Below are 23,682 nucleotides of genomic sequence, written 5' to 3' on the forward strand. Positions count from 1 at the left end.
TTAATTTTTTGAAGGGTTTTTTGTGTCTCTGTTTCCTTCAGTTCTGCTCTGATTTTAGTTATTTCTAGCCTTCTGCTGGCTTTTGAATGTGTTTGTTCTTGCTTTTCTAGTTCTTTTAAATGTGATGTTAGGGTGTCAATTTTGGATCTTTCCTGCTTTCTCTTGTGGGCATTTAGTGCTATAAATTTCCCTCTACACACTGCTTTGAATGTGTCCCAGAGATCCTGATATGTTGTGTCTTTATTCTTGTTGTTTTCAAAGAACATCTTTATTTCTGCCTTCATTTCGTTATGTACCCAGTAGTCATTCAGGAGCAGGTTGTTCAGTTTCCATATAGTTGAGCGGTTTTGAGTGAGTTTCTTAATCCTGAGTTCTAGTTTGATTGCACTGTGGTCTGAGAGACAGTTTGTTATAATTTCTATTCTTTTACATTTGCTGAGGAGAGCTTTACTTCCAACTATGTGGTCAATTTTGGAATAGGTGTGGTGTGGTGCTGAAAAAAAATGTATATTCTGTTGATTTGGGATGGAGAGTTCTGTACATGTGTATTAGGTCCACTTTGTGCAGAGCTGAGTTCAATTCCTGGATATCCTTGTTAACTTTCTGTCTCGTTGATCTGTCCAATGTTGACAGTGGGGTGTTAAAGTCTCCCATTATTATCTGTGGGAGTCTAAGTCTCTTTTTAGGTCACTCAGGGCTTGCTTTATGAATCTGGGTGCTCCTGTATTGGGTGCATATATATTTAGGATAGTTAGCTCTTCTTGTTGAATTGATCCCTTTACCATTATGTAATGGCCTTCTTTGTCTCTTTTGATCTTTGTTGGATTAAAGTCTGTTTTATCAGAGACTAGGATTGCAACCCTTGCCTTTTTTTGTTTTCCATTTGCTTGGTAGATCTTCCTCCCTCCTTTTATTTTGAGTCTACGTGTGTCTCTGCACCTGAGGTGGGTTTCCTGAATACAGCACACTGATGGGTCTTGGCTCTTTATCCAATTTGCCAGTCTATGTCTTTTAATTGGAGCATTTAGTCCATTTACATTTAAGGTTAACATTGTTATGTGTGAATTTGATCCTGTCATTATGATGTTAGTTGGTTATTTTGCTCGTTAGTTGATGCAGTTTCTTCCTAGCCTGGATGGTCTTTACAATTTGGCATGATTTTGCAGTGGCTGGTACCAGCTGTTCCTTCCCATGTTTAGTGCTTCCTTCAAGAGCTCTTTTAGGGCAGGCCTGGTGGTGACAAAATCTCTCAGCATTTGCTTGTCTGTAAAATATTTTATTTCTCCTTCACTTATTAACCTTTGTTTGGCTGGGTATGAATTTCTGGGTTGAAAATTCTTTTCTTTAAGAATGTTGAATATTGGCCCCCACTCTCTTCTGGCTTGTAGAGTTTATGCCAAGAGATCCGTTGTTAGTCTGATGGGCTTCCCATTGTGGGCAACCCGACCTTTCTCTCTGGCTATTCTTAACATTTTTTCTTTCATTTCAACTTTGGTGAATCTGACAATTATGTGTCTTGTAGTTGCTCTTCTCGAGGAGTATCTTTGTGGCATTCTCTGTATTTCCTGAATCTGAATGTTGGCCTGCTTTGTTAGATTGGGGAAGTTCTCCTGAATAACATCCTGCAGAGTGTTTTCCCACTTGGTTCCATTCTCCCCGTCACTTTCAGGTGCACCAATCAGATGTAGATTTGGTCTTTTCACATGGTCCCATATTTCTTGGAGGCTTTGTTCATTTCTTTTTATTCTTTTTTCTCTAAACTTCTCTTCTCGCTTCATTTCATTCATTTCATCTTCCATCACTGATACCCTTTCTTCCAGTTGATTGCATCAGCTACTGAGGCTTCTGCACTCATCATGTAGCTCTCGTGTCTTGGTTTTCAGCTCCATCAGGTCCTTTAAGTACTTCTCTGCATTGGTTATTCTAGTTATCCATTCATCTATTTTTTTTTTGAAGCTTTTAACTTCTTTGCCATTGGTTTGAATTTCCTCCTGTAGCTCAGAGTAATTTGATTGTCTGAAGCCTTCTTCTCTCAACTCTTCAAAGTCCTTCTCCGTACAGCTTTTTTCCATTGCTGGTGAGGAGCTGCATTCCTTTGGAGGAGGAGAGGCACTCTGATTTTTAGAGTTTCCAGTTTTTCTGCTCTGTTTTTTTCCCATCTTTATGGTTTTATCTACCTTTGGTCTTTGATGATGGTGACATATAGATAGGTTTTTGGTGTGGATGTCCTTTCTGTTTGTTAGTTTTCCTTCTAACAGACAGGACCCTCAGCTGCAGGTCTGTTGGAGTTTGCTAGAGGTCAACTCCAGACCCTGTTTTCCTGGGTATCAGCAGCGGTGGCTGCAGAACAGCAGATTTTCTTGAACCACAAATGCTCCTGCCTGATCGTTCCTCTGGAAGTTTTGTCTCAGAGGGGTACCTGGCCATGTGAGGTGTCAGTCTGCCCCTACTGGGGGTTGCCTCCAAGTTAGGCTGCTTGGGGGTCAGGGACCCACTTTAGAAGGCAGTCTGCCTGTTCTCAGATCTCCAGCTGCATGCTGGGAGAACCACTACTCTCTTCAAAGCTGTCAGACAGGGACATTTAAGTCTGCAGAGGTTACTGCTGTCTTTTTGTTTGTGTGTGCCCTGCCCCAGAGGTGGAGCCTACAGAGGCAGGCAGGCCTCCTTAAGCTGTGGTGGGTTCCACCCAGTTCGAGCTTCCAGGCTGCTTTGCTTACATAAGCACGCCTGGGCAATGGCAGGCGCCCCTCCCCCAGCCTTGCTGCCACTTTGCAGTTTGATCTCAGACTGCTGTGCTAGCAATCAGCGAGACTCCGTGGGCATAGGACTCTCCGAGCCAGGTGTGGGATATAATCTCCTGGTGTGCCGTTTTTTAAGCCCGTGGGAAAAGCGCAGTATTAGGGTGGGAGTGACCCGATTTTCCAGGTGCCGTCTATCACCCCTGTCTTTGACTAGGAAAGGGAACTCCCTGACCCCTTGCACTTCCCCAGCGAGGCAAGCCTCGCCCTGCTTTGGCTTGCGCATGGTGCACTGCACCCACTGTCCTGCGCCCATTGTCTGGCACTCCCTAGTGAGATGAACCCGGTACCTCAGATGGAAATGCAGAAATCGCCCGTCTTCTGTGTTGCTCACGCTGGGTGCTGTAGACTGGAGCTGTTCCTATTTGGCCATCTTGGCTCCACCCTCCTGTTTACTCCTTCCATCTTTATAATGGGTAAAAACTGCCACTGAAATGCTTCATTTGGGTCCTAAGCAAATGTTCTGCAACTCCACTGGATCCCAGTATCCCTCCTGTACAGGACCATCTTCCATTCTAACTTCCTTCAGTTATGGCCAAATAGATGGTTCTATACCTTTGAGCTCAAGTAAAACATGCTGTGAAAATAGACTCAATTAGCTTATCTGGAATATCATTGAGAATACAGACCATATTAACGCCATATATTTTATTGCTTTGAAGTGGATTATCTTAGATCCTTAGGTATGTCTTGCTTTTTAAAGTTAAGGTATGTATAGAATGGCAGAACAAAACTAACAAAGTGTCTGTTTGGATGAAAATAACTTTAAAATTTACAATTAATTATCATTGCTATAACTTCTAGAAAACACAGCAAGGAGGGCTAAAGGTGAAGGTGCCAAGAAACACAAATCCTGTCTCAACTGGATGTCTATTATAGATTGAATATGAACACATGGAGGCAGCCAGTAATGTAGAGTCCATTTTAATAATTTTTAAAAGAATTAAGTGATCAAATCCCTAAAGATACAGCATTTTTCTTTTTCTTTGCCCAGGAATCTGTTTTGGAAGCCAATTCAATGATTACTACTAGGACATGGAATTTTGATATTCATTTGGTACTGATTTACACCAGTATTTTTAAGGCTGCCAACAAGAAAGTCCAGAATTTCAGGCAGCCAAAATTCCACAAGAGACAACTGTCTTTTATTTTATAGCTTATGAATTTAGGGCTTAATATGATTTTCCACTAACAAGTTCTGTACCCCCTCCAGAGTGCTAAAGCCAGTGCATAGATCAGCAAAGTAACCCAGAACATATGAGGCAAGTTAATATTACACTTGAAGGAAAAATGTACAAATTATATTGTTTACTTAGGAAAAAAAGCACTCTAGTTGAAAGGGCTGACATACGATTTATTGCAAACACTTAACCAGCATGCTCACATTTTTACCCCCAATCCCACTTGTAGTACTTGTTTGGTGGCATTGTGGCACTGGATACAGAAAAATAAATCCATCAATTAAAAATCCATTAAATATTGATAAAAAAGCTCTATTACATGTCTTCTGTTTTTATGAAATGGCTAGAAAACATACAGAATCACATCCATAATGGGTAAATAAATCACAGTAATAAATAACCTAGGGAATAGGTAGATGAATAACTTTTTAAGCATAAGTAAATGAAGAACCTGTTTAATTAAAAACAACAAAATGTTCTTGGTTTCCAGAAATAATTCTATTGTGAAAAAAAAAACTTCCATATATAATTAGGAAAAATAGTATAGGGTTTCTTTCTATGCTCCAAGCAATGTTTTCGAAAGAGTCAGAGATAATAAATACTGGAACACATAAATGATTAAATATGTGTGGGTTTTTTTTTTTTTTTTTACAAAAGTCACGAAATCTTCTTCCCCAGATGCCAGGAAGAAAAGGAGAAACATATATCAGTCCCATAATATTTAAATTTTCTACTCCTAAAGGATTTTTCCTAGGAATTCAGGCTTATTCAAAAACCTTCATGTTTCATACAATTTGTAATATAACTTTATACATTTGTTCTCAATCTGAGTCAGCATAGATAGGTAATAGTAAATATCAGCATAGGAAGCTGTAGAATTATTTATCTACAAAACCAGATACCAAACACTGCACCCTGCAATATTTTTTAGTAAAGAGAAATTACGTCACAAAATTTCACAGATGAGGCTTATGGAAGAAGAACACAAAGGAACGATTTCTGTAGTAGAAGCCCATCCTAACTACTAAGAAAGCCACACGATACCCTTTAGATTTCACACTAGAATTCCTAAACTGTTAGCCTAACACCTGGCCCTGGTGCCGACCACGGGAAGAGGACTTCTGCACCACCACCGTCAGGATGCCCTCCACCTTTCTGAAAGGGATGAGAATCTGCGAGGATTCCCAGGCTCATCAGAAAGAAGGCTAGAGCATTGTATATGAGCACCATCTAGCACTGCTATATTTCTAAAATAGTAATTGTACAGAGTCATTTTAACCATGTGCCAAACTGCTCCGTCTAATGACAGTGAAAGCTGCACATGTGTGTGAGCAAATGGTAAAAAGACTTCTGACTTCTATTCTTAACTTTTATAGTAGAAACATTTCCATAAAAAAACTTCATTTAAAAATATATTGCTAAATTAGTCTATGAGATTTATCATTAGCTAATAACATGATTTTTATCTACACAAACTTTAAAAACTGACATTGAGTGGACAAATTATTTCACACAAAAGTTACTGTATCTAGAAGAAAATAAAATGAAGAAATTGCTATAAATTAACCTTTGAAGTTTAATGTCTTTACTCACACCGACTTATAAGACAAGACCTGAAAAAAAAAAGCCATTCTGTTTGTAAAGAAGGCCAAGATAATATGTCTCAGGTGGTAGCAAACCACATAAATATTGCGAGTATCAATCCTGGCCCTCTATCAGGAATATGCATTTCTGGTTTATTTAATCATGAATAATTATTTATATTACCTATCATTATAAATCCTATTTGTTTCTCCCTATTGGCACAGAGTTATGACAAATTTCCTTCTGAATTTTTTATTAGTTTTCCAAAAGACTCCACATTGAAATTCAATTATGGCTAAACTCTACAGGTGTGGTATATGGGGAAAAATGGAGAAATACTCCTCTAAATATATCAGATCCACTGACTGTTGCTTTATCTTAAAATGAAAGTTTATTCCTCTAGACTTCCCCTCTCTGTTATAATATGTTCTGACCTAAACTCATTCCCTATTTAGCCTTTACTAATTTGTTTTCGATATAGCAGTGTGATCAGCAGCAATGTGACCAGAGTACACTATATTTCGTGTCCATATAAACATTCTGGCAGTCAGTTAAGTTCACTGTGTCCTTTGGAAGTCTAATCATACAGATAACAGGTCTGACAGAATATACACTACTTAATATATACAAATGTGAGTCCTGAGAGCAACACATAAGGATTAAAAGAGGAAATAACTTTTCATTAAGGCTGGAAGAAATTTGAGAAACTTTAATGGGGAAGTTTTAAAAACTCTAATTAAATTAGATCACTTGCTTTTAGATAAAAATGATCCCAATCTCGAGTTGCTGGCTTGAAAACGTTTTGTTCATTCATTCATGACCAATGGTGGGCAGGTACTTGGCATCCCAGTGGTTTCATATTTGAATTTCATCTTCTGCTTTACGTTCATGGCATGTACCACTGACGTGTGTTCCTAATAATTCTCCTGCTGACAACAGTGGAGACAAGGCAGGAGGCTGCATCGTCAATAGGGAAAGAGATGGAGAAAAATTGGGAGTCATGGCTTCTGGTAGAGAACCAAGATGGTAGGGGATGGGAGAGCATGGGTGTTTCGGAGGCACCTGCCGCAGGGTTACTGCCGGCATTCTTGGTGGGACTGCTTTAATCCCAGGCTGGGCTACTGCTGTTATCAAAGGGGGTGGAAAAACAAAAGATTTCTTCTCTTTTGGAATGCCAGGCATATGCAAATGTTCATCCTTTAGTTTTGCAATATCATTAAATACTGAGGCAAGAGGTTGGAATTTGGGCTCCCAACTGAGAAGATAATTCCAGTGATAGTTGCCTCTTCCATCATGATCAGAGGTTGTCTGAGTTGAAAGAGCTGCACACTTTACTTCCTGATCACCTGAAATAAAGACAGACTCTTTTCTAACATCAGCCAGGATGCTCTCTTTTGCCTCTCTCTTCTGAACTGTCTGGGGTAACACATTATTTTGAGCACAGGTGGTGCTGCAGCCTTCCCCTTGATCTCCTTCCCCAAATGTTTGGCTGGCTACTGCTGTTTCAGCAGTCACCATCACCTCGGTTTCCCCAGATAGGCAGGAGAGCTGGTCTGAGTCCCTCGGGATACCCGAGTCTGGCACCCTGGACTCGTGGTCACTCAGAGCTGAGTCTGAGCCCTTTCTGTAGGGATGCTCATTTATCCTCTGGATTTCCTTATCTTCTGCAGTTTCTCCTTCCACAGAACAGTGGCCACTGGAATTTGAGTGTCTGTACAGATTGACAATGTCCTTCTCCATGATACTTATTAAACTCAACCATTCCGGCGTGGCATCCACAGGGACCACCTCGTTACTGCAGTTGTCAGTTTTCTGGAAGGCTTTGAGCACACTGGCATCCCGGGTCACTCCCAAGTCCATATCTAAAGATGAGGTTTTCTTCTCCTCATAATTGTTTCTTGTGTCTTTTTGTTTATGTCTTAAAATCATTACAATTAGAGTGCAGACGAGTATCAGAAACACTAAAAAGGAGACCACCAGGCTGACTGAAAAGCTGCTGGTGAACACTGCCAAGGGTGTTCCTTCAGAGGAGAAAGACACATTCACAAAAACAGTGCAAGATGCAAACTTGGAGTCTGATTTGGGACTATGAGCGATTATTTTCATTTCCATGGTGTCTTCTTTGTTGAGTTGACTTTTTATTAGGGGAAGGGCTCTAATCAAATAAATATTTCCATTGGTTTTATTTACTGAAAAGAAAGGAGATGAGGTTCCAAGGGAGTAAAGAATGACTCCATCAATACCAGCATCTGCATCTGAGGCTTCCACTCTGCCGATCAACTGTCTGTCTTTATTCTTTTCTGGGAGGGTGAAAAAATACTGATCTTGAGTGAAAACGGGCTCAAATTCATCTATCCCTTCAATATCCACCCAGACCACTAAGGAGGCTGTTGCATCACCTTTGTCTTTGGCTTGGATGGTGAGGCAGTATTTATTGCCATTTTCATAGTCAAGGATTTGCTTAGCATGAATATCCCCTGTCAAAGGGTCAATGAGGAAGAGATCGTGATCATAAGACATTCCATGAGTGAGAAAACAGGGTGATACAATAGAATAGGTCAATTCTCCATACGGACCTGCGTCAAAATCCAGAGCATTTATAGAGCATATGGTAGAGGAAATAGGCAGATTTTCTGGAACAATACAGCTGTAGCTTGAGAACATAAACTGAGGTGCATGGTCGTTATCGTCCAGGACATTGACAAACACAACCGCGAAAGAAATGTGTTTCTTTTCTGCATCTGAAGCTTGAATAGTTAAGGTGAATTTTGTCATTTCTTCATAATCCAGAGGTTTAATCAAATAAAGGACTCCAGTGTTTTCTTCTAAGTAAAAATGTCCCTTCTCATTTCCAGAGATGATGTTGTAGATGATTTCTGCATGTGACCCTGTGTCACGGTCATTTGCTGAGACCACAGTGATGTGACTCCCTAGAGGGGTGCTTTCCTTGACATGGGTGTGATAGCTCAGGCTGCTGAAGTTTGGAGGATTGTCATTGACATCAAGTACTTGTATTGATATGACAGCTGTGGAACTCAATGGAGGGCAGCCACTGTCAGATGCCAGAATGACAAGCTCATGGCTAGCACTTGCTTCTCTGTCCATACTGTGAAGCAACACAAGATAACCGACTTGCTTATAAGGATATTCTGAATGAAAGAAATTAGTTTCCACATGAAAATTGTTCTGTAAATTACCACTGATGATGGAATATTCAACATATGTGTTTTCACGGGTCCAGTCATGGTCGATGTTTGAAAACGTAACAAGCGTGCTTCCAACCAGAGCATCCTCACTTAGGCTAAGATTATAGGATTTGACTGTGAATTCAGGGGCATAATTGTTCATATCTTGTATTCCTATCTCCACTAAAGTAAGAGCTCTCAGGTCAGGATTTCCACCATCACTGGCTTCAACAAGAAATTGAGTTGTTGATATTGTATCCAGAAATAATACGGGACTGCTAGTAAATATTGTGCCTGAAAAATAAGACATAGTATTTCAACACTGTGAGGTGCAGTTTTGATGATCCATTTAGTCAGCAGTTGACTATCCAATGTCTACTAATATGTGTTTAATTCTTTGTTAGATTTGTTAAGTCACAATGAACAATGACTCCAAATAGAAATACAAATTATTGTATTTATATGTTTATAACATGTAAGATACGGAAATAATATTCATGACATTCACTCTGTGAAATATGTGTGCTGCTTGAGGTTGCTTTTGCCACAAATTGCTCTGAATTTTATTTTTGTATAGTAAGTTGTTCCACTATTCTTAAAAAATATTTTTGTTTGTAAAATTTTTACCCCATTCTACTACCCACAAACACATGTATAGAGATATTCTGGCATAAAGATACTTATTCTGGAGATACTTGTTGACATTCAAGCCAAATGAAAGCAGTAAAAATGATAATGCTGAGTTACTATTATACTATTGCTTAATTAGAGAGATGGGCTTTCCTACAGATCATGCAAGTCGATTTTTTCCTGATTGCTGAAATGTAGTTAATAAAGTTTATTGTACTAAATATAGAAATATATAATTTTTATAAATATGTGTGCTAAAACATTTTTAAGATAAATATGTCTTAAGGATGGTCACTAAGAAAGAATACAGAATGCTGACATTTAAATGCCATGTTTCAGTTAGAGTCCCACCATGAACTAAATCGGCCATCATTTAATATTTTAAAAATATTTGAATCAATAGCTTAGTGTGTTTAATGTTTTAAACATTGCATTTAATGTTTTTAACGTTGCATTTAATGTTTTTAACATTGCCTTTAATGTTTTAAACATTGCATTTAATGTTTTAAATTAAACATTTAATGTTTTAAAAATATTTGAATCAATAGCTCAGTGGAAAATTTGTCAATAGCACATGTCAAGTAAAAGTGTTGCTAAGGATTGAGTGCTCAGAAGAACTGCCTTGCACACTGTGATTTGCTGTGGACAGGGTGGCAGTTGCCATCATCTGGGACTAGAGAAAGAGAGACAGAGAGAGAGAGAGAGAGAGAGAGAAAAGACGGTGGGGTGGTGGGGTGGGGATACAGAGAGAATAGAAAAGCCAAATTCCTGATATGTTTGTAATCATGCAGTAATTGTTCATCCACAAGCAGAATGATACAGGACGTACTTCTCCATTTACAATACCCGGTGGGCTTCATGCTGGTATTTTGGGACTAAATTCCCCTTTCAGGTAATCCCAAGGTTAATTTTTAAATGAACTCTCACTTGTGAAATGATGCAATGGTGGATAGAGATGGGGAACACAGAGTGTGATGTCCCCCAGGCCCTGTTATTTTCTAGTATGCTCTGCTAGGGACATTGTTTTGCTAATTATTCATCTTTATAAAATTTAGCTTTTAAATTAAATTAAGTATCCACTCACTGTTCAACTTTCTCTATATACTGTTTAATTGAATGTAGAATCACTTGCCTGAAGGCATTTCACAACCACGAATGTCTTTGGTCTCTGATAAAAAGACAAAAAGCCTTGGGAAGCATCAAGTAAACCAAAATACCACAGTGGTTTCTAGTTGGTAGAGATGCTTAAATAATTTTCCTTTTAAAATTATTCTTGTGCTTATTGAACATATAATGCTATTACTGATTTTTTTTAACTTGGCTCAGGAAAAAAGCACCAAACTATATTAATATGAAGTCTTCAGCACTAACTTAATCCCTTCAACATCATTTTGATTCTTGCTGAATCCTGGGATAATTGCCTGAACTGTGCTTGGTTGGATGGATGTAACTGGGTGTTTATTATACTGGGGTCTCTGAATTTGTGAGCATTTACCAGCATTTAAACAGTGACATTTGCTTTCCAGCCACTGAGATGTTGGAGAAGAGAAATAACACTGGCATTTGCTACTGCAGCACTTGATGTGAAGAGTAATGAAACAGTAGTGCTTATAATTCTGTGGGGTGTGGGGAGGTGGGGAACTTTTATAGAGGCATTTAGAAAGGGTTATTTCAGGTTTCTACTTTGAAACCCAAACCTATGAGCACTAATGCAACTATAAATAACTCACCATTCTTAGGATCAATGGAGAATTCCTTAGAAGAGGATAGAATTCTGTAAGAAATGTTCTCATTGCTTTCTAAGTCTGTGGCTGACAGAGTCAGCACTGAATACCCCACAGGTATTGATTCAGGAACTGTGACCTGAGGGAAAAAGAAAAATAGGGACATTGTGCTTAAAGGCTGAAGGTATTTTCACAAACAGGGACAGAACATGAGGTCATTTTATTCATTTTGATTATGGAAACCATACAATACAACCTGACTTTGTTAGACATACTAATTTATGGAACTGACATATTTAAAAGATTGTGTGAATAGTCCCTGGATTCAGAAAAAAAGGTGTTGTTTTGTTTTGTTTGAGATGCAATCTTGCTCTGTTGCCCAGGCTGGAGTGCAGTGGCATGGTCTTAGCTCACTGCATCCTCTGCCTCCCGGGTTCAAGTGATTCTCCTGCCTCAGCCTCCCCAGTAGCTGGGACTACAGGTGCCTGTCACCACACCAGGCTAATTTTTGTATTTTTAGTAGAGATGGGGTTTCACCACGTTGGCCAGGCTGGTCTTGAACTCCTGATCTCAGGTGATCCGCCCACCTCAGCCTCCCAAAGTGCTGGGATTACAGGCGTGAGCCACCATGCCTGGCCAGAAAAATATAAGTTTTAAAAGTAATTTTATTCAGTTTTTTTTTTTTTACTATGAAGAAAAGTTCTTCTAAACTATTTCTATGTGGCAGAAAATAGTTAATACATTCACTAATATATTATTCCATTACATACATGGCATAATTCAAGCAAGCCTTCACAGGGGATCATTACTTAGGTTAGCCTCCCCTTGTGTTTATGCTTAAATCTTGCATTTGCTACATTCAAAAGTTCTGGAGTCCATTTGCAAGTATTGAGTTGAATGCTATCCTGGCCCTTACTTCTATAAACACATACTATGCTCTAAAAGCTAAAATTTCCACTTTATAGTTTTGTTCATGATTTTTTTCTGTAAAATTTTAATCAATGCATTCCAAAAATATGCCTATGAAAGAAAGAATTTTCCCAAATTAACTGCAGATAATGCAAACAATCTTATCAGTGGTTTTGCAAATATTAGGCAGGTTCCAATTGTCATGACAAACTGGACTACAACCTCTAAAAACTAAAAAAAAAAAATACATATGTAGTAAACTAAACTGAATGAGACATTCATTTCCATATGTACTTATAGACTCTGTGATATTAAGTGTAAAACCCGCAGCGTTAACTTAGGCACTAAAAACAGTGAATGCTGTCTATCTGAATTAGTCTATCAGTGATGGAAGACTTACATTATTCTCTATTCTTTCTAGTTTTGGCTTTGGTTTCAGCATCTCTTTAAGCCCTTTACCTGATAGAAATCTTGAGAAAACACTGGTGGATTATCATTGACATCCAGCACACGGACTACGAGTGCTCCCTCTGTGTGGTGCACCGAATCAGAAATTTGGATGAGCAGCTCATATTCAGTCATTTCTTCAAAATCCAATGTTTTCACCAACACCACCACTCCAGTGTTCTGATCAATAGCAAACTTGGTTCCAGGATTACTCTCTTTGGCAAAACTGAATATGAAAGCTGAATTCAAATCCACATCATGAACTGACACATGAGTCACAATTACACCAGGCAAAGAATCTGAAATAGTCATGACCAGTGTCAGTCTCCATTAAAATTCATCCTTTGAAATACATTTCTTTAGTAGTTCCATCCAAGTATTTTTATTCTAAGTCCAATATGATTTGCTCTTTCTTGGCTTGATTTCTCATACAAAGCTCACTATGCACTGAACAAAAACTCTGAAGAATTTACGAGACCAATAAAAGTGAAAATTTACCACTGAGTAGGGAATTGAGGAGGTAGGGTATATTCAATTTTTATATTACATTATTTTCATTATATGCTTACAACACAATTCCAGTACCAAGAAGCATTCTAAGCCACTTATTTATAATATACAGTTTCTGTATCAAAATCATATATTCATGGGGGATATGAATGGGATGAAGGGTATTACTCAGGACATTAATACAAAACATGGCATTTTCAAAAATAGGCCAGGTTTAAATATTTGGGCACTGATGTTCGAATTAGATACTTATTTCCTTATATTTATTTTTGTACAATTATTTATTTTGGAGTGGTGCACACACTGCTTCCTTTTCTTAAATCTGACTCTCAAAATTATTAAGACTATAGAAAAACAAAGTCTACATAGTACTAGTGAGGAAAGCAAATCTCAAATATTATTCACCAAAAAATTACAAAATAGATGAAATGTTCAATGCCTCACTCACCACATATGTTCTCTAGCCTAAACAGCCCGTGAAAGGGACTTTGTTTTTAAGCTTACAGATATGGTACAGCTAGAAAGAATACGCCAAGATGCTCAGGATAGTTCCATTGTATATGAAACCCATAATTTTCCATTTTCAAGCTTGAACACTCTTGATGTGCACCAACCACACCGTACCCTATTCAGTATGTTTTGATTTATGTAGTTTCTTCTTGTGATATATTTATATTAGGCCCATTGCTATATTTTAACACTAATTGCAAGTGCTGAAAAATAGAACCTTCAATAAAATCAAATGAAAATATATCAAATATGCAAAAGGCAAAACTGGAGAATTTATTTTATTTGTAGGCTGTAATATTTGTAGATATCTCTGTGCATAGACATGCCTGGAATATTTCCCTCTGTGAGAGGTTATGGTTGTAATTTGTTTAGAAAGTGAACATAATAAAATGTTAGAAACATTTTAGGAATTAATGTAGTATTACGAGTGAAGTAGAGAGGCAAGCGAGGGGTCACCATTATTTTCATCTTCAACTATAAAGACTTAGGTTATGTTTCACCAATGCAGCCATTGACCATGGACAACTTTGGGTCCACAGACTACGGGACCATTGTATAACCCACAGACCCAAATAATGAAGATTAACCAGCATCTCACTTAAAAATTTCTAGCTTCAACCTCTACCATTAGTGTGGTACAAACGTTGAAGATAAGGTTATTCTGGGGAAAATGATGGGTTTGTACAATAAACATCTAATTCACTTCACTAATTAGTTGTTATTCGTATCCTGAAAAGACTGACAGAGTTATGAATGTTGATTCTTCTTAGAGGAGGTTCACGATGGTTATCACAGTCAACAAAATATGCTTCTTCATAGAGTAGATATAATTTGTAAGAAATGTCTGCATTATAAACAGATACTATGAGGGATGATGGTTGGAGCATGGGGACTTGGCCTCCAGCTGATCTGAGTGCAAATCTCAGCTTTAACATTTTACTCCTTTGACATTTAATATTTACCTTATGATCATCCATTTTTTATTCTGCAAAATGAAGAGAAAAATGATCTAGTTTGCATGGTTGTTGAGGATTAGCACTCATGTTAATACAGTGTCTGGCTAAAGAAAATAGTAAATGATCTTATACAAGTTAATCAAAACCACTATGCCAAATTGTCACACTTACCTTCTGCAATTTCCACTGCTTCAGAGGTGAGAAAAGCTGGGGCATTGTCATTTATATCAGTCACCTGTACCTTGATTATAGTCGTATTAGAAAGCCTGGGTATCCCTTTATCTGTGGCTTGGACAATCAAGCTGGTTTAGAAAAAGAATGTGATTCATCATCCAGGAATTAGAAAAACAACATAAATATCAAATATGTAGTTGAAAATTTTAAAATGAGCTGACTAGCTACTTTTATTCCTCTCTTGGATTTTCTAAATGGCATCATTTAAAATGTATTTCATAAGAATGGCACTCCGAAATTTATTTATTTTTGGCATGTTCAGAGAACCAAATCCAGCAAGCTGCCAGGGATCATGAGGCATTAATGTCAAAATGGACCATTTCGGAGAGCCAGACTGTAAAATTCAATCCTGTCCTGTGAAGAATAATCTTAAAAAATAGAAACACCAATACCTGTACTTTGGATAAGTAGACTGTCTCCACCTTGCCATGCCATGGTCTGAATATTGCTACATATTTCCATCTTACTGAACCAACAAAAGATGTAGGCACTAAAAGATTGCTTTGTACTGATATTTTTGGATCCAAATAGCAAATCAATCGAAATGCTAGAATTAAGACAGGACACCGCTATGATGAACACACTTACAGAAGATGCGTGATTGGCTAGGATTGTGAAGTAGAGGTGAAAGTCCATGATCTGAAAGAATTTACATAGACTAATTTAATCTCTCTTGGATGATGCTACAATGAGCTTCTCCATCAAACAAACTACAAATCTTGTTACCTTCTTCAACTTCTCCCTTTCTCTCACCACCCTTCCAATGTTGAACTAATTATGTATCTTATCGGTATTACCTCCTGGATGTCACTTGGATTAGTGTCCCCAGCCATTTCACTCCTACCTTCAGAGCCCTCATGGATGGTAATCAGCACATTTTGCTTTGTTTGGGAATGAAGAATTTCCTGGGACATAAGACTTGCAGTGTTTTTAAAACCAAGATACTCCAGGCAAACTGGACATGGGACTTTCAGTGCTATATCCACTAATGTCCCAAGCACACCTGGACAAGCCAGTCCCCTGTAGCCTCAGCCCCTCACCATTTTTACCTGAAATGCTCTATATGTATTGTATCTTTTCTCACCAGGAGTAACTGATAAATTACCAACCTCCCTACTGTGAGTCTCCTCTTGTTCCATCCACCCTCCATATTGCACTCAATTGCTCTAAGATCCTAGTTTGAAAACCTGACCTCCCTATTTAAAACCCTTTTTTGGCTCTCCATGTCTCTAAGAGGTTATCCAACCCCTGAACATGTTCAAATAAGTTTTTTTGTTCTTGCTTTTACATGGAATCCCAGCCCTTACACCTTCTTGGTTTTTCAAAGCTCACATCTCTGTGAAGTTGTCATGGACCTTTCATTTGATTTAAATGCACCTTTATGTATTCCCATAGCACCCTGTACATTCTTCTGCCACAGCAATCATCACTCTTTTTTCTTAATAACATATTTGTCTGCCTCTTCTGTAAGTTTCTTACGGGCAGGGAGCTGCCTTATTTGCTTTTCTTTAGTAAGTATTGAATGTTGGCTTCTCAAGATTTCCCCAAGGTTATACACGTATGACAGAGCTGGGATTCAGGCTCACGTTTTGTCAGCTGGAAACCTGTGCTTCATGATACTTGTTGAACATACCTCTCTTATTGTGTATATATCACATTCTAATGTATAATTGTTGGCTTATTTTTCAATCCCCTCTAAACACGATGAAGGCTAGGAGGGCGGCTGAGTAGTAAAATGAGTTATTAATTAGAAGATGCTCTTTATTTCAGAAGTGGAATTAGTCTCAGCTAGTTGTGGGAACCACCTTTTAAGAAACTATGTCTTAAAGTTGATACACTTTCACTTTGTTTTCATTGTTAGCTCACTTGATGAATGTTCTTTCTCTTTCCAGTCCTAAATTTAAAAGTGACATGAAATAAACATCAACTCCTTCTTGGTTTGAATTCCACTTAATATTAAATAATCAGGGCTTATCTACTATTCATGAAGAACACAGGCTGCCTTCTGCATTATCAGAGTTGGAATATTAGTAGAACAACAACCTGAATTTCACATTTCTGGAGCCTAACTTCTGGAATAATTATATGCGGAAAGTTTATTTTGTTAGTGTGAATGTCAGTCAGATACATATGGAAACATTTTACCAAAAATAATCAACTCATACTGCTTTCTCCCGTGCTGCTTGCCCCTTCCAATGTCATCTAAAGTCTCAGCCAAGACATCAAAGTTAAGTTTCTGTCAACTCTTCTACTGTAGCCATAATTACCATTATTTTTACAATATTACAATTTCAGGCATCCTACATATTATCTTGTCAGATTAAAAAGAAGTGAGATTCTTTGATATGGAGAGAAATATGTTGTTTAGCATCAAAATAAATGGGAAAGGAAAAGGTTTCTCAATGACCTGAAGAACAAACAAAAAAAATACGAAGGTAGATGTGCAGATATTCTGTACACAACCTCTGCAAGACTTCAAGCCATCTATGATGGCTCTTTCGCAGTTGTGAAACTGTTGGTTGTAGCCAGTCCAACTCACTCCATGTTCCACAACTGTTGCGCTGGTTACTATTATCGCTAGAGACAATAAATGAAACTGACCAGATTTAGAACAGGCCCATTCTAAGCCTTTTAAATTCAGAGCATTTTTTTCCTATTCTATCAACCATGGGAAGCTTCTTTTACCATGTTAAACTTTAAATAAGGCCTTTGACCAGGAAGGATCTTTTTGATTGTCTTAACAAGTACTAAACTTGTTGGTAGAGGATTTTTCAAAACTCTCATTTATATCTTAAACATCTAGCAGGAATTTTCTATTCCTTCTGAAATTCTGAAAAAAATTAAAATATCAGCCACCAGCAGAAATAACTATGAAAAGAAAAACTATGATTTCTGGTTAAAAACAGCAAGCTGACTGCACAGGTTTTATCTTCTCTTCCTCTCAAGATTCTTCTAAAATGATATCAAAAACCTTTTATAATAAGTTATAAGTCCATAAAGCTAAAAAATGAGGGAAGATATTAGTGAGGGAAATGAATGAGAAATATCAACAATTTCTGGAAGATACAAGCAGATTGAAGAGTGGTTGCAGATGAGTGGGCCAAAGGAAATCAGAGATTAAAATCCACTCAGAATGTACAACACCAAGAGTGGATCCCACTGAAAACTGTAAATCTGAGTGATAATGATGTGTCAGTGTAGCTTCATCAAATGTAATGAATGCACCACTCCGGTGGGGATTTTGATAACGGGGGAGGCTGTGCATGTGTGTGGGCAGGGATATATAGGAAATCTCTGCACCGTCTCTCAATTTTGCTGTGGACCTAAAACCACTCTAAAAGTCTTTTAAAATGCATTCAGAGGAGCATAAAGATACATGAGGAGCAGAGTTGCTCCCAGGTCACCAAGGAGAGGCTCAAGACATGGCAAAAATTGCAGTGAGGTATTGAGATAAAAATAGGAAGAATATTTTAAATTCGGATTATTTAAATAGAAAGATTATTTATGTTATTTTAAATACAGGGTAGTTATGTCCCTCTTGCCCATTACTCTGGATTCTCAGCCAAAGAATGCCTTTGGTTCATACTTGGGGTTAGTAATATTGAAAGACCTTCTCTAGAGAACTGAAAGTCCCCTCCCAAAGAAAAGTGAACTCCATATACTGCCGTTTGTATGTCATCCTGAAAAATAGTCGACTTCCCCTGTGGTTCATTTGAGAGTGAAGTGTGCTAGTCAAGTCCCTCTAGCCCACTCAGAGGTTCTAATGACTTTCACATTGCCTCACTTGTATCTAAGAATCAACACTTATTTACAGAAAGCCTTCAGCATGAAAAAGAGAGCTCAATATAGACAAAAAGGAACCCAGTGGAAACAGATATTGAAAGGAACAAAAGAAAATTTAAAACAATTCTAATTAATACCTTGGAGAGATATCAGAAGACAACACGTGCATAAAACAAGAGTTGGATATTATTTAAAAAGTCAAACATCAAAGAAGAGCTTTTAGAAGTAAAAACAAATATATAACATCGTCTCAATTTTTAATTAGAAAATAAGAAAAAAATGTTAGAAGATTAAAATTCAGGAAATATCTTCCCAAAATAAAACAACAAAAACCAAACCCACAGACAAACAATAAATGGAAAGTAGGAAATAAAATATAACTAACAAAGAATCCATCTAGGCAATCCAATACCTAATTGAACAGGATTCAGGAAAATGAAACAGGGCAAAACAACAAAACAAAACTAAAAAAAGGGGAGGAAATTTTCAATGAATTTCCTCCCCTTTTTAATAATACAAGAAAATTAAAAGAAACATGTTTTTTTATTAAAAGGGAACACTGAATACACAGCACAAGGAGAAACCCACATCAAAATATGTAATCATATTTTAAAATATTATGGATAAGTATAACCTATAAATTTCTAGAGAGAAGGAAAAATTATACAAAGTAAAAGAATCAGAATGGCGGCCAGGCACAGTGGCTCATGCCTTTAATCCCAGCACTTTGGGAGGCTGAGGTGGGTGGATCATAAGGTCAGGAGTTCGAGACCAGCCTGGCCAATTTGATGAACCCCCATCTCTACTAAACATATAAAAATTAGCTGGGCGTGGTAGCGGGCGCCTGTAGTCCCAGCTACTTGGGAGGCTGAGGCAGGAGAATCGCTTGAACCGGGGAGGCAGAGGTTGCACTGAGCCAAGATCACGCCACTCCAGCCTGGGCAAAGAGCAAGACTCCATCTCAAAAAAAAAAAAAAAAGAATTAGAATGGCACCAGACTTGTTAATAGCAACACTGGGTTTCAGAGAATAACACAGCAATGCCTTCAAAATTCTAAAACATACTTTCAACTTCTGTATTGTCCATTGTATATATTACATGAAAGAGTTTCCTACAAACCTATTGGAAGAGAAAGACATGGGATCTGGAAGTGCTGGCCTGACCTAGGAGAGCTATAAACCAAAGTTATGGGATCTCAGCTTGCAATAGGTTTATTAACCCAGACTGTTCATGCTAGATGGAGAGGGCATAAAGCAGTAGGAACCAGGTCTTCATGAAAAAAGAGGGCTTGATAGAATATTTGATGAAAGGCAGTTAGAGGAAAAATTAGATGCAGATAACAGAGCTTATGGGATATTTACAAGGAATTAAGTGCATAGATATAGCCAATTGGGCAATCAAGAAAGAAACTGTGAACTGCTGAGGGGGAGGGAGGGAGAGGGCATGGGTTGAGAAACTACCTGAGTACTGTGCTCACTACATGGTGCAATACACCTATGTAACAAACCTGCACACGTCTCCTGTATCTAAAATAAAATTTGAAATTAAAAATAAATAAAAATAAACTATACGAGAGGATTGCATAGGTAATATGCAAATACTATGCCATTTTATATAAGAAATGTGAGCATCCACGGATTTTTGTATGGGGGAGTGGGAGGGATGCAGTGGAGAGTCCCACAACCAATACCTCATGGATACCGAGAGATGACTATACTTTTAGTGATTCTAATGCAAACATATTTTGAAGTCTTCTTTTATTCAGACCAACCTCTCCCCTTGGTCTCCATGACATTATCTTTTTCTAGATCTTTCTTTTTATTATTATTATTATTATACTTTAAGTTTTAGGGTACATGTGCACAATGTGCAGGTTTGTTACATATATATCCATGTGCCATGTTGGTGTGCTGCACCCATTAACTCGTCATTTAGCATTAGGTATATCTCCTAATGCTGTCCCTTCCCCCTCCCCCCACCCCACAACAGTCCCCAGAGTGTGATGTTCCCCTTCCTGTGTTCATGTGTTCTCATTGTTCAATTCCCACCTATGAGTGAGAACATGCAGTGTTTGGTTTTTTGTCCTTGCGATAGTTTACTGAGAATGATGTTTTCCAGTTTCATCCATGTCCCTACAAAGGACATGAACTCATCATTTTTTTATGGCTGCATAGTATTCCATGGTGTATATGTGCCACATTTTCTGAATCCAGTCTATCGTTGTTGGACATTTGGGTTGGTTCCAAGTCTTTGCTATTGTGAATAGTGCCGCAATAAACATACGTGTGCATGTGTCTTTATAGCAGCATGATTTATAGTCCTCTGGGAATATACCCAGTAATGGGATGGCTGGGTCAAATGGTATTTCTAGTTCTAGATCCCTGAGGAATCACCACACTGACTTCCACAATGGTTGAACTAGTTTACAGTCCCACCAACAGTGTAAAAGTGTTCCTATTTCTCCACATCCTCTCCAGCACCTGTTGTTTCCTGATTTTTTAATGATGGCCATTCTAACTGGTGTGAAATGGTATCTCATTGTGGTTTTGATTTGCATTTCTCTGATGGCCAGTGATGATGAGCATTTTTTCATGTGTTTTTTGGCTGCATAAATGTCTTCTTTTGAGAAGTGTCTGTTCATATCCTTTGCCCACTTTTTGATGGGGTTGTTTGTTTTTTTCTTGTAAATATGTTTGAGTTCATTGTAGATTCTGGATATTAGCCCTTTGTCAGATGAGTAGATTGCAAACATTTTCTCCCATTTTGTAGGTGGCCTGTTCACTCTGATGGTAGTTTATTTTGCTGTGCAGAAGCTCTTTAGTTTAATTAGATCCCATTTGTCAATTGTGGCTTTTGTTGCCATTGCTTTTGGTGTTTTAGACATGAAGTCCTTGCCCATGCTTATGTCCTGAAATGGTATTGCCTAGGTTTTCTTCTAGGGTTTTTATGGTTTAAGTCAAACATGTAAGTCTTTAATCCATCTTGAATTAATTTTTATATAAGGTGTAAGGAAGGGATCCAGTTTCAGCTTTCTACATGGCTAGCCAGTTTTCCCAGCACCATTTATTACATAGGGAATCCTCTCCCCATTGCTTGTTTTTGTCAGGTTTGTCAAAGATCAGATAGTTGTAGATACGCGGCATTATTTCTGAGGGCTCTGTTCTGATCCATTGATCTATGTCTCTGTTGTGGTACCAGTACCATGCTATTTTGGTTACTGTAGCCTTGTAGTATAGTTTGAAGTCAGGTAGCGTGATGCCTCCAGCTTTGTTCTTTTGGCTTAGGATTGACTTGGTGATGCAGGCTCTTTTTTGGTTCCATATGAACTTTAAAGTAGTTTTTTCCAATTCTGTGAAGAAAGTCATTGGTAGCTTGATGGGGATGGCATTGAATCTATAAATTACCTTGGGCAGTTTGGCCATTTTCATGATATTGATTCTTCCAACCCATGAGCATGGAATGTTCTTCCATTTGTTTGTATCGTCTTTTATTTCATTAAGAAGTGGTTTGTAGTTCTCCTTGAAGAGGTCCTTCATATCCCTTGTAAGTTGGATTCCTAGGTATTTTATTCTCTTTGAAGCAATTGTGAATGGGAGTTCACTCATGATTTGGCTCTCTGTTTGTCTGTGATTGGTGCACAAGAATGCTTGTGATTTTTGTACTTTGATTTTGTATCCTGAGACTTTGCTGAAGTTGCTTATCAGCTTAAGGAGATTTTGGGCTGAGACAATGGGGTTTTCTAGATATACAATCATGTCATCTGCAAACAGGGACAATTTGACTTCCTCTTTTCCTAATTGAATACCCTTTATTTCTTTCTCCTGCCTGATTGCCCTGGCCAGAAGTTCCAGCACTATGTTGAATAGGAGTGGTGAGAGAGGGCATCCCTGTCTTGTGCCAGTTTTCAAAGGGAATGCTTCCAGTTTTTGCCCATTCAGTATGATATTGGCTGTGGGTTTGTCATAGATAGCTCTTATTATTTTGAGATACGTCCCATCAATACCTAATTTATTGAGAGGTTTTAGCATGAAGGGTTGTTGAATTTTGTCAAAGGCCTTTTCTGCATCTATTGAGATAATCATGTGGTTTTTGTCTTTGGTTCTGTTTATATGCTGGATTACATTTATTGATTTGTGTATGTTGAACCAGGCTTGCATCCCAGGGATGAAGCCCACTTGATCATGGTGGATAAGCTTTTTGATGTGCTGCTGGATTTGGTTTGCCAGTATTTTATTGAGGATTTTTTCATTGATGTTCATCAAGGATATTGGTCTGAAATTCTCTTTTTTGGTTGTGTCTCTGCCAGGCTCTGGTATCAGGACAATGCTGGCTTCATAAAATGTGTTAGGGAGGATTCCCTCTTCTTCTATTGATTGGAATAGTTTCAGAAGGAATGGTACCAGTTCCTCCTTGTACCTCTGGTAGAATTCAGCTGTGAATCCATCAGGTCCTGGACTCTTTTTGGTTGGTAAGCTATTGATTCTTGCCTGAATTTCAGAGCCTGTTATTGGTCTATTCAGAGATTCAACTTCTTCCTGGTTTAGTCTTGGGAGGGTGTATTTGTCAGGAAATATATCCATTTCTTCTAGATTTTCTAGTTTATTTGCATAGAGGTGTTTGTAGTATTGTCTGATGGTAGATTGTATTTCTGTGGGATCGGTGGTGATATCCCCTTTATCATTTTTTATTGCATCTATTTGATTCTTCTCTATTTTCTTCTTTATTAGTCTTGCTAGCAGTCTATCAATTTTGTTGATCTTTTCAAAAAAACAGCTCCTGGACTCATTGATTTTTTGAAGGGTTTTTTGTGTCTCTATTTCCTTCAGTTCTGCTCTGATTTTAGTTATTTCTTGCCTTCTGCTAGCTTTTGAATGTGTTTGCTCTTGCTTTTCTAGTTCTTTTAATTGTGATGTTAGAGTGTCAATTTTGGATCTTTCCTGCTTTCTCTTGTGGGCATTTAGTGCTATAAATTTCCCTCTACACACTGCTTTGAATGTGTCCCAGAGTTCTGGTATGTTGTGTCTTTATTCTTGTTGGTTTCAAAGAACATCTTTATTTCTGCCTTCATTTCATTATGTACCCAGTAGTCATTCAGGAGCAGGTTGTTGAGTTTCCATGTAGTTGAGCGGTTTTGAGTTTCTTAATCCTGAGTTCTAGTTTGATTGCACTGTGGTCTGAGAGACAGTTTATTATAATTTCTGTTCTTTTACATTTGCTGAGGAGAGCTTTAC

At 38.0% G+C, this 23,682-nt stretch overlaps 1 protein-coding gene across 1 annotated transcript in view; it reads right to left on the bottom strand.

Moving 5' to 3' along the window:
* Positions 1-3,921: 3,921 nt before the first annotated feature.
* DCHS2 (dachsous cadherin-related 2) overlaps positions 3,922-23,682 on the bottom strand; it is a 267,556-nt gene continuing 247,795 nt past the window's right edge. Inside the window, exons 17-20 of the mRNA XM_030816256.1 lie at positions 14,606-14,736; positions 12,471-12,757; positions 11,109-11,241; positions 3,922-9,042 (exon numbers count right to left, since the gene is read on the bottom strand). Coding sequence (XP_030672116.1) covers positions 6,419-9,042; positions 11,109-11,241; positions 12,471-12,757; positions 14,606-14,736 — 3,175 coding nt within the window. The 3' untranslated portion in view covers positions 3,922-6,418. The remainder of the gene's footprint in view (positions 9,043-11,108; positions 11,242-12,470; positions 12,758-14,605; positions 14,737-23,682) is intronic.

This window comes from Nomascus leucogenys, chromosome 7b, assembly GCF_006542625.1.
Source record: "Nomascus leucogenys isolate Asia chromosome 7b, Asia_NLE_v1, whole genome shotgun sequence".
Classification (NCBI taxonomy): Eukaryota; Metazoa; Chordata; class Mammalia; order Primates; family Hylobatidae; genus Nomascus; species Nomascus leucogenys.